The sequence below is a fragment of the Numida meleagris genome, chromosome 6 (genome assembly GCF_002078875.1).
Source record: "Numida meleagris isolate 19003 breed g44 Domestic line chromosome 6, NumMel1.0, whole genome shotgun sequence".
NCBI lineage: Eukaryota > Metazoa > Chordata > Aves > Galliformes > Numididae > Numida > Numida meleagris.
In genome coordinates, this window is record NC_034414.1 from 17,997,586 (window position 1) to 18,011,132 (window position 13,547).

Sequence of the window (13,547 nt, forward strand, 5' to 3'; positions counted from 1 at the left end):
AAGTGGGAAAGCAATAAATCTCAGCTGACTAGCTTGCTCCAAGTTTACTGATAGGGAAGGATTAGCCCAAGGGAGAAACTGAGTTTCCAGCCCCACCTGAAGGTTAACAGGGTGAGGAGGTTGGTTAGAGGCCAAAGTTTCACTCAAAGTGGACGGTTCCTGAAAAACAAACCTCATTCTGTATAAAATGGGGATACACGTGTTTTATAGGTTAGATCATGTACTAGAGGTGGAGACCTGAGGTCTAGGCTACTTTTACCTTGAAAGTGTTCAAGTTTCCCTTGAGTTACTTTTCCTAAAGCCAAGGTCGAATTACAGACTGGCCCTAAACTGCTGCTCTCCTTCCTCTGTTCTTCACCTGTGCCACCAAGAGAGCACAAAATCCTCAGGACATGAAGAGGTTGTATTAAAAAAAAATGGCTCTCCAACCTGGTGGAAGTTGGGCCATGCTCCTGCAAGTATTTAGGCATTACACTCTACACAGACATTGCTGGGAGAGGGAGGGAGCTGGTAGCAGGGAAAGGAACAATGACAGTCCTGAGGGTAGATTGATGTGAATATCAGTTGTGTCTTCTTCCTTGCTTCAGAGAATAAGAGAAGTAAAACTGATAGTCAGCTTCTAAATCCTACTGAATTTCTCCACTTTTATCTCTATAAATTTTATTTTTGAAAACAAATTTCTCCACATCTTTAAAATGTGTGCCCTTCAGATCTGACCAAAGAGAGCTGTAGAGCTAAGCTGGTATACACCACTGGGGCTTCTTGTGGGCAAAAAAATGCCAGTTAATTCCAGGACCAGCTACTTGGCATAGATATAATAAAGGCTACATCTGCTTTAAAACAACTTACTCAAAATTAGTGAAAAATGGCAAGTGTATATGTGTATTTGAGAGAGGATGTGAACACGCATCTGATCTCATATTGCAAGTCTCTTTATTATGGTTGTGTTTCTGAACAAGAACTTCTCAGGAAAGTAAGAAAATGTAGTATGTACATTTTTGAGGGTAGGCAAACAAAGCTGTGGGGTGTGCAACTTCTCCTTACTCTCTTCAAAGGTATACAGAGTGCAGGCAAGGTATATAAATGCTGTATGTTTTATTATATTGACTGGTTCTTCTCTCAGAAGGCTGTGCTCCTTCACTGTTTTCTCATTTCTGGGAATAGACAACATTTGCCACAGTTCCACTGAATTGTGGCTTAAGTCTAACTTGCATCTGGTTCTGACTACAATGCTGAGGACTAGCTGAAATTGAAGCTTTAATTCAGAGAGCAGAAAATAATACTTTTTATGCCCCTATGCCTAAGAATTAAGGGAGGGGCACAATGAAACCAGATTTACTTTCTTATTTATTATTTCTAAATTCCTGTGAGTAACTAACCTAGTCATATCCTGTGTCACTTAATGGTTGCATAAAACTATTCACGTTTTAAAAGGAAGTGGTTGCTCCAGATAATAGCCACACTGTGTTGGTGCAGACAAGGCACTCCCTCTTTAATCAGATCTGAAAAAAACTTGCACCTTCCAACTTCAATGACGGTGAGATAATGACTCAGATGGAAAACACTCTACTGGCATGTTCTCGAAGGGAAGAACATAAATCCACCAATCTTTCCTCCAACGGATAGTTTTACTGCCAACCACAGGTATTTGAGTCAATACTTGCTAAGAAATTCATTCCCCTCTTGGTTTGTTGTGGTCAACACTCAGTGAACTCAAAACTGAGTTTAACAGAAAAATAATTCAAGTGAGGCCAGGCCGATTCTTTTATTTTTATTAAGGTAGAATTTTAGTCACTCTGGGAGATAGTTGGAAGCCAGGATATTTTCTGGTCTGTGAACAGGCCACTCTGCAGGATGGATGCAGACACCTGTTTGGGAAAAAGGCTTCATTTTTCATGACACCTTCTGCAGTCAAATTGCAGAGTAACAACAACCAGCTCCAAAACAGAGCCTATTAATTCAGAAGAGATTAGAGATGAAACGTGCATAGAGAAAAACTGAGCAGGTTGTACTTGGTACAGAAAGAAAAAGAACCCCATTTCCTTAGGGGGCAGGATGAAGTCCTAAGACAATTTACGTGCTTATAAGAACTAATTGCAAGTGGTGTAAACTAGTACAAAATTGGTCTATTTTACCCAATATAGTTACTTTTAAGCTAACCTAATCTTTTTTATCACTGCTCAGAATATTGTACTTTCCAATGCAAAAGAAACTGAAGACAAATTCTTCCATCTATTTTCTGTCAAAATTTTTTTTTTTTTTGTGTAGTAAATATTTAACTCGTCATGTTTTTATTGGCCTTGGGAACTGGCAGCACAATAGCCCAGGAAAATAAAAAACAGATGTATATGCTTTTCAGAAATTAATTAATATTAATTTAGGAGCCTGGCAATCAGAGCTGTTGGATTATTTCCCTGGATTAATGGCAACTGCCACATCGTACTTTACCTTCATTTGCTTCTTTCTCAACCAGTCATGCAGTACACCACTGTGTGATACAGCAGCCTCCAGCAGAGGTATGAGAGTCACTGGGGCTGAGAGACAAATGTGCACCATTAAAGTATAGTGGCTCTGCACCACCCTAAAGGAGATATTTTTCTTTCAGTACGCAGTTTCTGCATGGTGCTGCAGAAGACAAGCATGTGGACATGCTTTGGCATAGACTAACATGATCTTTGGCATCTCTGTATCATATTCTGCTGTAGGTTCATCTTCATGAGGAAGTTGCTGAGAATATCTACCTCACATAGCTATTCTATGCTACTGAGGTAGCGCTCAGAGCGTAGGCATTTCCAGTGTCAAAAAGATCAGCCAGTCAAATTCCAGATAGGACTGAACAGAAAGGGAAAAAAGAAAGTGCCCCAAAGGAGATGTAATGATAATTCACTACTATTCAGGGTCTTACTTCCTCCCTGCTTACTTCACAATGACATTACTCTCTAGACAATTCTGTTTTCTCTGCTCCTCTGTTATTCCAACTGAAAAATTAATGTTATATAGCTTAAGTAATAGATACGGTTTAGTGGAATGAAATGTGCCAGGATAATATAAACACACAGCTTTACTGACATGTGAAATGTTTGTCTGAATGATTTCATACTCACACAGTATGATGGAAAGTCCACACAAAAATAGGTAAAGAGTCAAATCAGAAGTTTTTTGTTGGAGAAAATAAACAGAAGTCTACAATTTACCCTTTCCCTAAAGTTAAACTAGTGTCTTCTGCCAACAACAACACAACAGAATTATATCAACAGAATTATATCAACACTTCTTCTGTTTCAATATTAAGTTCAAGCATCTGTTAACAACTTATTGCTTGTTGTTGTTGTTACGTGGCCAGATCCTTTATCTGTATACAACAGCGCTGGAGTTAACTTACTTTTCAATACTTATTTGCTTTTCCCACAGTCTGTTTCTAATTATCTCTCCTTCAACCCACAATAATTTGACATTTCTTGTAATCCCTCTTATCATGGACAGTGTTCTCTTAGGATCCCAGGTCCCTTCACAAGTAGTTTCTGTATTAGAGAGCATTTCTTTCTACATGAGACAGTGTATTAACAGAGGTAATTTCTGATAAGGAAATATGGACAGTTCAATTTCTTCACCAAGAAAAAAAAAAAAAAGACCAACACAGAAACCTTACAACAAAAATGCAGAAACTGTATTTTTAACTGTATTTTGATGAAAGCTTTTTATGATTTTACAAACAATGGATGTGAGACATGGAATAGGTCGGTAAAGAAACTTTATGGAACTCAGTTTATTCACCATGGGATTAAAAATGTCTCTGCCAAGAAGTTTGTCTAACCTGTTTTTCACAAGTGACAGGGAGGAGAATTTTAAATTCTCCCTGAGTTATTCATTACCAAATTGTCTGATAAGTTAGAAAACATATCAAAGCTACTTCATTCATAAAGACTACCTCACCTAAATACCCTGGTTTCTATGGACAGTTCTCATTACCTGTTCAAAATGGTGAGAACGCGCCGCTCTCTAGATGCAGGGCTTTTGAAAGCACCATGCAGTCTTTCTGGAAGGTGGGCAGCCGCACATAGATTTACCTTATAATGATGGAACGCTTTGAAATGCCGTATGGATATTCTCCTTTTTGCTTCCACTTATTAAAAATAAAAATACCCTTTTGCCAATTCTACAGTCAGCCCAGACAACCTCATGAATACCAACAAGCAGCTTGTGAAGAAACAACAGTAGAACATCACGCTCTCATAAGTTTGATTTCAGTTTCCACCTCTGAAGACCTGTTGACCATCTTGTCATCCTGCATATTATTTAAAGCAACTACAACATCAGTAAGACCCATTTACAAGTCTGTAAAGATACTGTAAAGTCATGATCCTTTCAGATTTTCACCTCCTTCTGCTCTGTAAAACCAGATAGGAATTCCTACAGAAGTGCATTCTTTGTGCCTCACAAACCCAGGAGCTGAGCTTTTCTCTGATGGGACAGGACTGACCTGATAGCGGTAATTTAAACTCCAACATATCAAAGGTAAGCAAAGTATGTACGTACAAAGCAGAAGGTATATAGCTGGAAACAAAAGCAAAGAAAGAAAAAATGCATGTATTAACACTGGAAACTGAACGTGTGTGTAGCCCTTGCTATGGTCCTCAGGAGAGGCATTTCTTTGAATATCTACAATACTATCTCAGATTCAAGCATTCTGTATTGCAACCAGCATCTGAAATAGCTAGTTCAAAACTAGTTCTGCTGTGTCAACAGCACACTACAAGCACATCCCTTGTTAGATAAAAGGAACTGGCTGAAAAGAGATGGCAGACTATTAGTATTTACAGAAAGCTATTTGTCATATGAAGATTAAGTTGCTTGACAGTATTAGAGAAAACAGAGTCATCAAAGCAGGACTTAACCACTCATATGCTTGCTAATGAGCACTAATAGCAAATTAGATTACATCAGATTGGATTAGAGCTCCTAGAGAAAATGTCACACACTTTCACAGCTGTGTAGCAGATTAGACTGTGATTCCAGAGTAAAGAAGGAAGACAACAAGAAATTTAAGCTGCCTTGGCTGGAAAGAATCATAGAATCATTTGAATTGGAAAGGACCTTTAAAGGCCATCTAGTCCAACTCCCCTGCACTGAACATGGACACCTACACTAGATCAGGAGCTCACAGCCCTGTCCAGCCTGACCTTGAATGTCTCCAAGGACAGGGCATCCACTACCTCTCCGGGCAACTTCTTCCAGTGCCTCAGCACTCTTATTGTAAAAAATTTCTCCCTTACATCAAGTCCAATACCCCCTCATTTAGTTTGAAACCATTTCCCCACGTCCTATCACAACAGGACTTGCTAACGAGTCTGTCCCCTTCTTTCTTTTAGTCCCCCTTTAGATATTGAAAGGCTGCTATCAGCACAGAGCATCTTCAAAAAATTCTGTGAAAGCTGAGTCAATCACCTACAGTCAGGACAGTCATGTACATTTTGTTAGAACATTCTTACTCTTCCAGGCATGTAAATTAATCAGCTGCTTTTTAAAGCAGTTGTTTAGTATGTCATGAATGTCAGCCCTGTGTGTAGCTGCTTCGCTTCCCCACTCTCTAAATGTGTTTGTTCCTGTATGTCCTGTTGACCGACACCTTTCTAAGTCTCGGCAGAAATGAATCATTTTGCTCTCTTTGCTCCTTCAGCGGAGATGAAGCCAAAAAGCTCAGCACGGGGCACTCCAAAGCCTCGAGCTCCCTCTGCAGTATTTGGGAAGGAATCGTCATGCCTCAAGAAACCTATAAATTCTGTGGTAAGGAACCGGATCGTTCACAGTGCCTAATTTCTGCGAAACGTCTGCTGAAATCTGAGCTGGTCTAACAAATAGTTTCTACTAAATTTTATTCTAAGGAGAAGCCGGCTGGCAAATATTTTCCTTGCAAACCCCACCCCAAACCGCTTTTAAAGGAAATGACCGGAGGAAAGCATGTTGCTCCAGGATTTTCGTCTGTGAATGTGCAGTTAACAGCTCAGATTCAGACACAACAGAAGGTGTTACTAAATTACTATGACAGACGTTAAAAGTGAGTTCAAAAGCATTTTAAAGCAACGATGTATGTCTTAAATGATGAATTATATTGTTTAATTCCATGTTCGTTACTAATTTAGATTCCCTGAGAATTACACAGATGTATGGGATTGCTTTCACGCCTCTTCATACATCAGTGCAAAATGTGGCCACTGAGTTCATACAAACCTATGAAAATCTCAGCTGATGTTGATTTCAATTGCACGTCAAGGGATCGAGAATAAGGGTATAAATTACGCTGATTTAGGTAGGCTTCCTTCATGTAGGCTTGTTTCTGAATTCAGCACAAGGTATGTGCCATGTGATTTGGTCCCTCCTTACACGCTTTTGTTTTGTAGAGTAATTTTTCTTGGCAATATTAAAGTGGGGTCTTAATTAATTAGATTTTTTTACTTATTGTTATTGGGACATCTGTCTGCTTTCTAAATTAATCCATGCATATTCCTCCTTGGCATCACACTACACTTTTTATTCATGTTCATTCCTCTGCACTGAAGAATCTTCAGAACTGCAGAGAGAAAATATACCCCTCAGTAGAGGCACAGCTCATTCCTCCCATGTGACCCTGCAATATCCAATCTGCAGCAATTAGGGACTCCAAAGAAACCTGCTTTAAAGTGGTTTGGTCCACAGATGGACGTATGGACGTCATGTCTGTAGCAAGTTACACATACTGGCTTTCTTGATGATGTGCAAGACTGGCTCTGCATAATAGACTGAAACAGGATGCTGAAAATCTAGCAATTTTATCTAAGGAGGGCTTATGCTTGTGGGAGATTTAGGAATGTTTTGGGAGTAGCAGGAGTTGTTCCTCAGCTTGGAATGTGAGACTGGGGAAGGAGATGTGGAAAATGATAACTTGAAGTTTGTGTATCTGAGACTGCAATCTATGGCAAGAATCATAGTTCTATTTGTGTGCTGCAATGATAATAAATTGAAGGATGTACTAGAAACAATCTAGTAATGGGGTAGCTTGGGGAATCAACCAAAGAACGAGGAAAGTTCCAAACTACCTATCTGTGCTATGAGACAAACCAGTATGGTTGCTCTGAACTTCAGAGACACACAAAACAATTGCATGAACTTGAACTTTCCTATTCAACAAAAATTCACAACTTTTCACCTTGTGTAAGAATTGGTTTTAAGACATGGAGACTAAAAACTTGCCCTACTTCTTCTGTTTTAAAGGTCAAGAGTTATTTCATGTCACAATTAATCTTTGCAAATAATAAGACCCACACGACAAGTCCTGTGTTTCTAGTGAATAGCTCAGGCCCCCGGGAGCAGCAGAGACAGCACAGAGAGGTCAGGGGCTCCTTCTCCAAGCAGCTTCCAGGGACATAATGCAAGTAGCAGTGCCTCTTTGAGAAAGCGGCTCTGATACTGCACTTCTTACTCTCTGTTGGGTCCTTTCGTCAGTGTATAACTTCAATAATCCTCGTTCATTTAGTTGGTAGGTAAAACATAAAGTGATAAAGCTCACAAGAAAGCCAATAATTGTGCGCTTAATGGGGAGCTTACAGACCTCCCAAACCAGGCACAGACGCAACACTGTAATGACAGCCCAGCCAAAGCCAAGGTTTAGGGAACCGGCACTACTCCCTGAGCAGCAGGAGATGGGCAATCTCACATCTGGCTCCAAGCACACGTTTTTAATTCAGTACTATGAAACAAGTCGGTTCATCTCCGGGGTATTTTAAGCACTGCGTGGTTCCTAATAACAGACCAAGTGGCAACAAACACAGCGACTGGCACTTTGGTTCTGCCAGTGCCCCAGGCACTGCCGGGCGGCACGGAGCCCTGCAGTCCCAAGGCGGGGTGCCGAGGCGGCTGAGCAGCCCCACGCGAAAGGGGCCCGCTTCCTCGTAATTATTTTGAAGCACGTGGGGCCCTCTGCTGCCAGACGCAGCCGGCATGGCCCAGCTGGCGGGCGATACCACCCTTCCGAGAAGCACGCACCGCCATCTTCTGACGGCTATGGCAGAACCCGCCGCCGTGACGTCACTTCCGCCCCGGCTGGCGCGGTGGCGCAGGGCACGACCCCGCCGTAGCGGGGCCGGGGCGGACCTCGCCTCACGCGGTAGCACTGCGGAAACGCGACTGAAATCCGCCTTTGGGGTGGGGTTTTGGTGTCCTGCTCCTCTGGAAGCCGGTGGATCGGTTGGTGTCGGCTGCGCTGTAGGCCTCAGCCCCATGGATCCTTTCCGGGCTCTGCTGAACTCTTTGTCTGCCAGTCTGTCGGACATGGAGCTGCGCGACCTGAAGTTTCTGTGCCAGGACAAAATTGGGAAAAGGAAGCTGGAGTCTGTCCACAGCGGCCGGGAGCTCTTCAGCTTTCTCATGGAGCAGCAGCTGATTGCAAGTCACAATGTAGACTTGCTTAAAAGCATGTTTGAGGTCATTAAAAGGAAAGACTTGATCTCACGGTTGGAGCAGTTCGTAGAGGAAGGAGAAGCCGTTCCTCCTGATGAGCAACCTGACATGAATGAAAGACGTAGGTGCAACTTTTTATTCTTTTTCATTATTTGAAAGTGATTCCAGTAAATGTGTGTTTAAGACGTGAGTGTGCTCAGAGTGCAGTGGCCCTCAGTTCCCAGCTGTGGCTGCTGCTAACGGTGCTGCTGCTGCTGCTGAAGTGCTGCTGCAGGGACTGTGTCATACCCTGGAAGCGTACCATGAGGGCAGCATATGCTGCAAACAGCTTCTCATTTAGCCCTGATCGTGGAATCACAGAATCGTAGGGGCTGGAAGGGAACTCGAGATCATCGAGTCCAACCCCTGGCTAAAGCAGGTTCCATACAGCTTAGGCAGCCAGGTGGGTCTTGAGTATTTCCAGAGAAGGAGACTCCACCACTCTCTGGGCAGCCTGTTCCAGTGCTCTGTCACTGACAGTAAAGTTCTTCATTGTGTCTGTATGGAACTTCCTGTGTTCCACTTTCTGCATGTTGCCCCTGGTTCTATTGCTCACCACCGAAAAGAATCCACTCCTATCAACCTGACTTCCATACTTTAGATATTTACAAACAGTTTTTAGGTCCCCTCTCACCCTCTCTTCTCCAGACTAGGAGTCCTGCGTCTCTCAGCTCTCAGCCTGATTGGCACTTGGAAGTCCTGCTCTGTACTTGGAGCTGCCAGTATATGCAGTGGCTTTTCAGACATGATGTGACCTTCATTATGAGTGATATTTGAGGAGTAATAATTGCTGAATAAAAGTATACAATATTTCTTTGTATATTCATCACTAACATATTTTTGCTATTTCAGGTTTGCAGAAGGTAGTTATCGAAGTCATATGTGAAAATGTTGGGAGAGACTGGAAAATGCTGATACGAAAACTTGACCTTTCTGATGTGAAAATGGACAGAATAATCGCGGCCAATCCACGTGATCTACGGGAGCAATTGTTTCAGTCGCTTCGAGAGTGGCAGAAATGGAAGGGGAAAGATGCTAAGGTGACTGATCTAATAAAGGCTCTTCGAGACTGTAATATGAATTTGGTGGCAGACATAGCTGAACAGAAGCTCTCGCATCAGAACACAGCAACCATTTGAAATCAAGATAAAAACACTTTCACCTCACAGATACAAATGAAGAAAGAAGCAGAAGTGCCTTCTGATCATCTGAACCCAAATCACTGTCATTGGTTCTGTTAATTCTGCCATTAATTTATGTGCCTTAAAATTAATACGTTAATTTCAGGTCCAGTAACTAACATAATTACAAATTCTTTTCAGGCAATACTCTGTATTTGGTGCTTCCTTTAAGAGATTTTAACTTTTAGAATATCGATACTCCACTTTGCAGAAATTCTGAGACTTTATTTTTGCCTCCCACCTGAAAATAAGATATGTTTTATTGCAGGTACCTTACAAGTGCCTTGTCTGTAATTACATCCATGGGTCACTTCTGAGGGAACTGAAAATTTCATTAGGAAGTTGGAATTTGAATGTATATATATATATACACACTTTTTTTTTTTTTTAGTGATCTGTTTGTAACTAGTGTGAAAGGGGGAAGGAGGCTGAACTCTTAGCTATGCAGTGACTCTTCTCTTTGTTTTGAGTAGTGTAGGATAATATCTTCCATAATTTTTTAATACCTTTGCTGTCAGTAAAAGAATACAAAGAACACTGTAACCTCAGTCTGTAAGATGGCAGTACAGTAGGACTCATAACTACTGTAGTGGGTTTTTTGGCAGAAAATGTGCCTGGATTGAAAACAATCTTGTTAAAATTAATTATCAAGTGCCTTTATACACAGAATCACAGGATGGTTTAGGTTGGAGGGGACCTCTGGAGGTTATGTGCTCCAACCACCCTGCTGAAGCACACCCACATAGGGCAGGCTGCCCAGTACCATGCCCAGGCAACATTCCAAAGGAGAGAGACTGCAACTTTTGTGGGCATCCTGTGCCAATGCTCTGTCACCTGCACAGTACAGAAGTGCTTGCAGATTCTTAGATGGAAAACATCATTCTGAGAGCAGTGTTCTCCTGAAACTATCAAAGAAATTGTATCTTACAGTTGTTCACAGCAGACTTCTTTTTCTCTGCCTTGAATGTTTTAAGATTTTCTAAAGGTAATCATCTCATAATCTGTATCAGGGAGTCTGGTCATGTCTGCTGGATGCTGCAGCTCACCTCATCAGTAAGCTATAGTTAGTCATCTGTGGTCTTGGTTTAAAAAAATAAGCACGTGCTCTAATAGAAACTTAGAAAGCAAAATGGCTTCTTTTTAGTCGAGGAGTGTGAAAGCTTACGGAAAGAGTACTAACTTTCTCTGTAGTGATATCCTGTGAAGATCAGATATCTTTTGCCATTCTTGGTTCTCTTCAGAGGTCACTCCAGAATCGGTAGTACTTCCAAGTTCTCTGCAATTCTTTCTTTGTTCCCATTCCTTTACACTTCTAGAATGTGGCTGTAAGCAACTCACAGTTGAAGGAGCATTTATAAATGAGACCGGACCTAAAAATAATACAGATTTTATGCCTAACGTAACACTGGAAGAAAACTGCACATCCTTCAAGACACACAGGGCAGTGGAAGCCTCGGAGTTTTATTCATTATGCCAGGGGGAAAAGTTCTCTGAAGTTATTATCGCTCAAACAAGTTGGATTGTTACTGCAAACATTCATCTAACTACACAGATTATACCTGAAGAGGAAGGCTTCCCTTTTTTTGCTACTGTACCTGTGTGACTTGGCTTGGTTCTTGGTGCATGGTGCCATTACTGTGAAGACCAAGTGTCAGCCTATAATATTACATCACTACTCTGTATAAATGTTGTTACAGTCACAATTTTCAAGTTTTTGTTGAAGTTGGTGCTTCTAGTTTAGAAGATTGCCCTTGAATACTTGATTGTAGTTAATGGAAACTGCTGTAATGTGAACATTTTATTTGGGCTTTTCCTTTAAAAAATGCTTGTGATAATCATTTAAATCATATGAGTGATTATATACAGGCAAAGAACAATGGGTAATATGAAAGTTTCAACTCTGGTTTTTGGCAGGTGCAGTTAACTTTAAGTACTTGCTCCGATACTTTGTCAGCATCAATTGTCCATTCCAAAGTTCTGGTAGGAGGTGAAACGCTGCGCTTCAGCACAAAAGTTTTAGAGATATTTTTAATAGTGTTGATCCCCATTCTGCAGTATTTGGATTTTTTAAATTTTTTTCTTTTTTTTACTTCATGTATTTTAATGATCTTTGTGAGCAGAGTGGAAAAGAAGTTAGCAAAATGATCTGTTTTTGTTGAAGGAGTCTGCAACAGTTCCAAGTTTAATCTGTCCAGTAACATGTTTTCCTTATCTACTTGTCATAAATCTTCTGGTTTACAAAAGATTACATTTATCGGGAATATTAAAAAGAAATATATTGCCTACTGTATATAATCAGGATATTTTTAGAATTGTTAGGAATTGCAGTAGTAGCCAAGTGTTGATCTGCAAGAAATCTCCTGCCTTAGAAAATGTAAAACTTTAGGATTTGTACGTAATTTTATACCATGTGATCTTGTGCGTATTTCATTAAAAATATTTCTTTAAAAGCAAATGAAATGGAACTGGATTTGTCATAAAGGATCACTATTTATGAGGAGATCTCTAGTTAGGAGAAAATAAATGATGGGGACACGTATAATGGAAGGAGTTGTGGTAAACAGACCTTGTGTATTACCATGTCCTTCTTGGAACATCAAAAAGGAGGGGAGGGTGAGGGGGAAGCAGTAGTAGCTTTGAATGCTGCCTCCTGGGGAAGTAAACAAGAAAAAAAATTCTGCCAACCAGTAGGAGCTTAAAATTGAATGCAATGTATGCATGGGAGATAGGCCTTTTATGAGTAACTATATTGAAATCATTTTTTCTTATTTTTCTCTACTAGTCATGCTGTGGTAAGGATATTGTAGTTGTTTTATGATTAATTAAAACCATAGTTTACACCTTATTCTAAACCTGCAGGCAGGAGGATGCATTTACAAGGTAAATTCTCTGAAATCTGTATTAGTACTAGAGTCTTAGCGCTTAAAACTTTGAATGCATTAATGCAAGTAACTCATTTTATCACATTCTCTCTGTGATAATCTGCGAGAATATCTGCAAGAATCACTAAAGCATTTGTTTTTGTCTTTATCTCTTGAGAATATTATATTTTACAGCCTTGAAAAAACAACATATCAAAACATACTGAGAGTAAAAAGCAGTATTTCAGGAGAATATTGACAGATTGCTTTTTCATGTCCCTTCACAGTCCCTTTCAGTACATGCTTGCCATTTCCTATGATACTTGAAGATGCTAATAATGGTACATTGCACATTGATTTTTTTTTTCTAGAAGCTGCTTTATTTTCATGACAGTTTAAAAGAAGTTTTCTAGACTTTTAAATTCCCCCTACACAAGCTGGTTTTCATGAATACTTCAAATGCAATGTTTTGTATTCCTTTTTCTCCATTCCTCAAACACAGGCAGCTGCATTTCCTCCAGCCTTTGTTTCAGTCCTAAAATAATTGGCTTCTTTATGAAATCTAATTGCTTCATCTAATTGTCTAATGCAGACAGCTTAGTTACACATGCTGTATCTCAGAGCTCTCGCTGGCACTCAGCATGCCCTTAATTCAGACTCTTTGGTTGATAATTTTTCAATTTAAATTTAATTTCTAGTCCCTGTCTTTGTTTCGTCCATAACTGCCAGAAGGTGGTTTGTGTTTTTCCTCCCATTCTCTGCATAGATCACCTATGTCCTTAAAATACGTTCCAGCATGGAAAATATTTTTCCAACTTGTTTTCCCTTTGTGATTTATTACTTCTTTCCTCCACTAGTGTTTTTATTGCGAGTTTTAAGGGTGCACCGGTAGAATTGCAGAAACTAGTTCACTGCTTCAACTGCATACCATAAGAGCAAGAATTTTGGGGGTCAGATGAGAGGTACGGGGTTTTGATGCCTGTGACTGGTACAAGAACTTTGGAAGAATCTCTGTTTTCATAACAATTTTCAT

The 13,547-nt window shown here is 40.4% G+C and overlaps 1 protein-coding gene across 1 annotated transcript; it reads left to right on the plus strand.

Annotated features, from left to right (window-relative positions):
• FADD (Fas associated via death domain) lies at window positions 8,063-12,108 on the plus strand. The gene is made up of 2 exons (XM_021403122.1): window positions 8,063-8,554; window positions 9,325-12,108. The coding sequence occupies exons 1-2, from the start codon at window positions 8,254-8,256 to the stop codon at window positions 9,609-9,611; spliced, it is 588 nt and encodes a 195-aa protein (XP_021258797.1). The 5' UTR covers window positions 8,063-8,253; the 3' UTR covers window positions 9,612-12,108.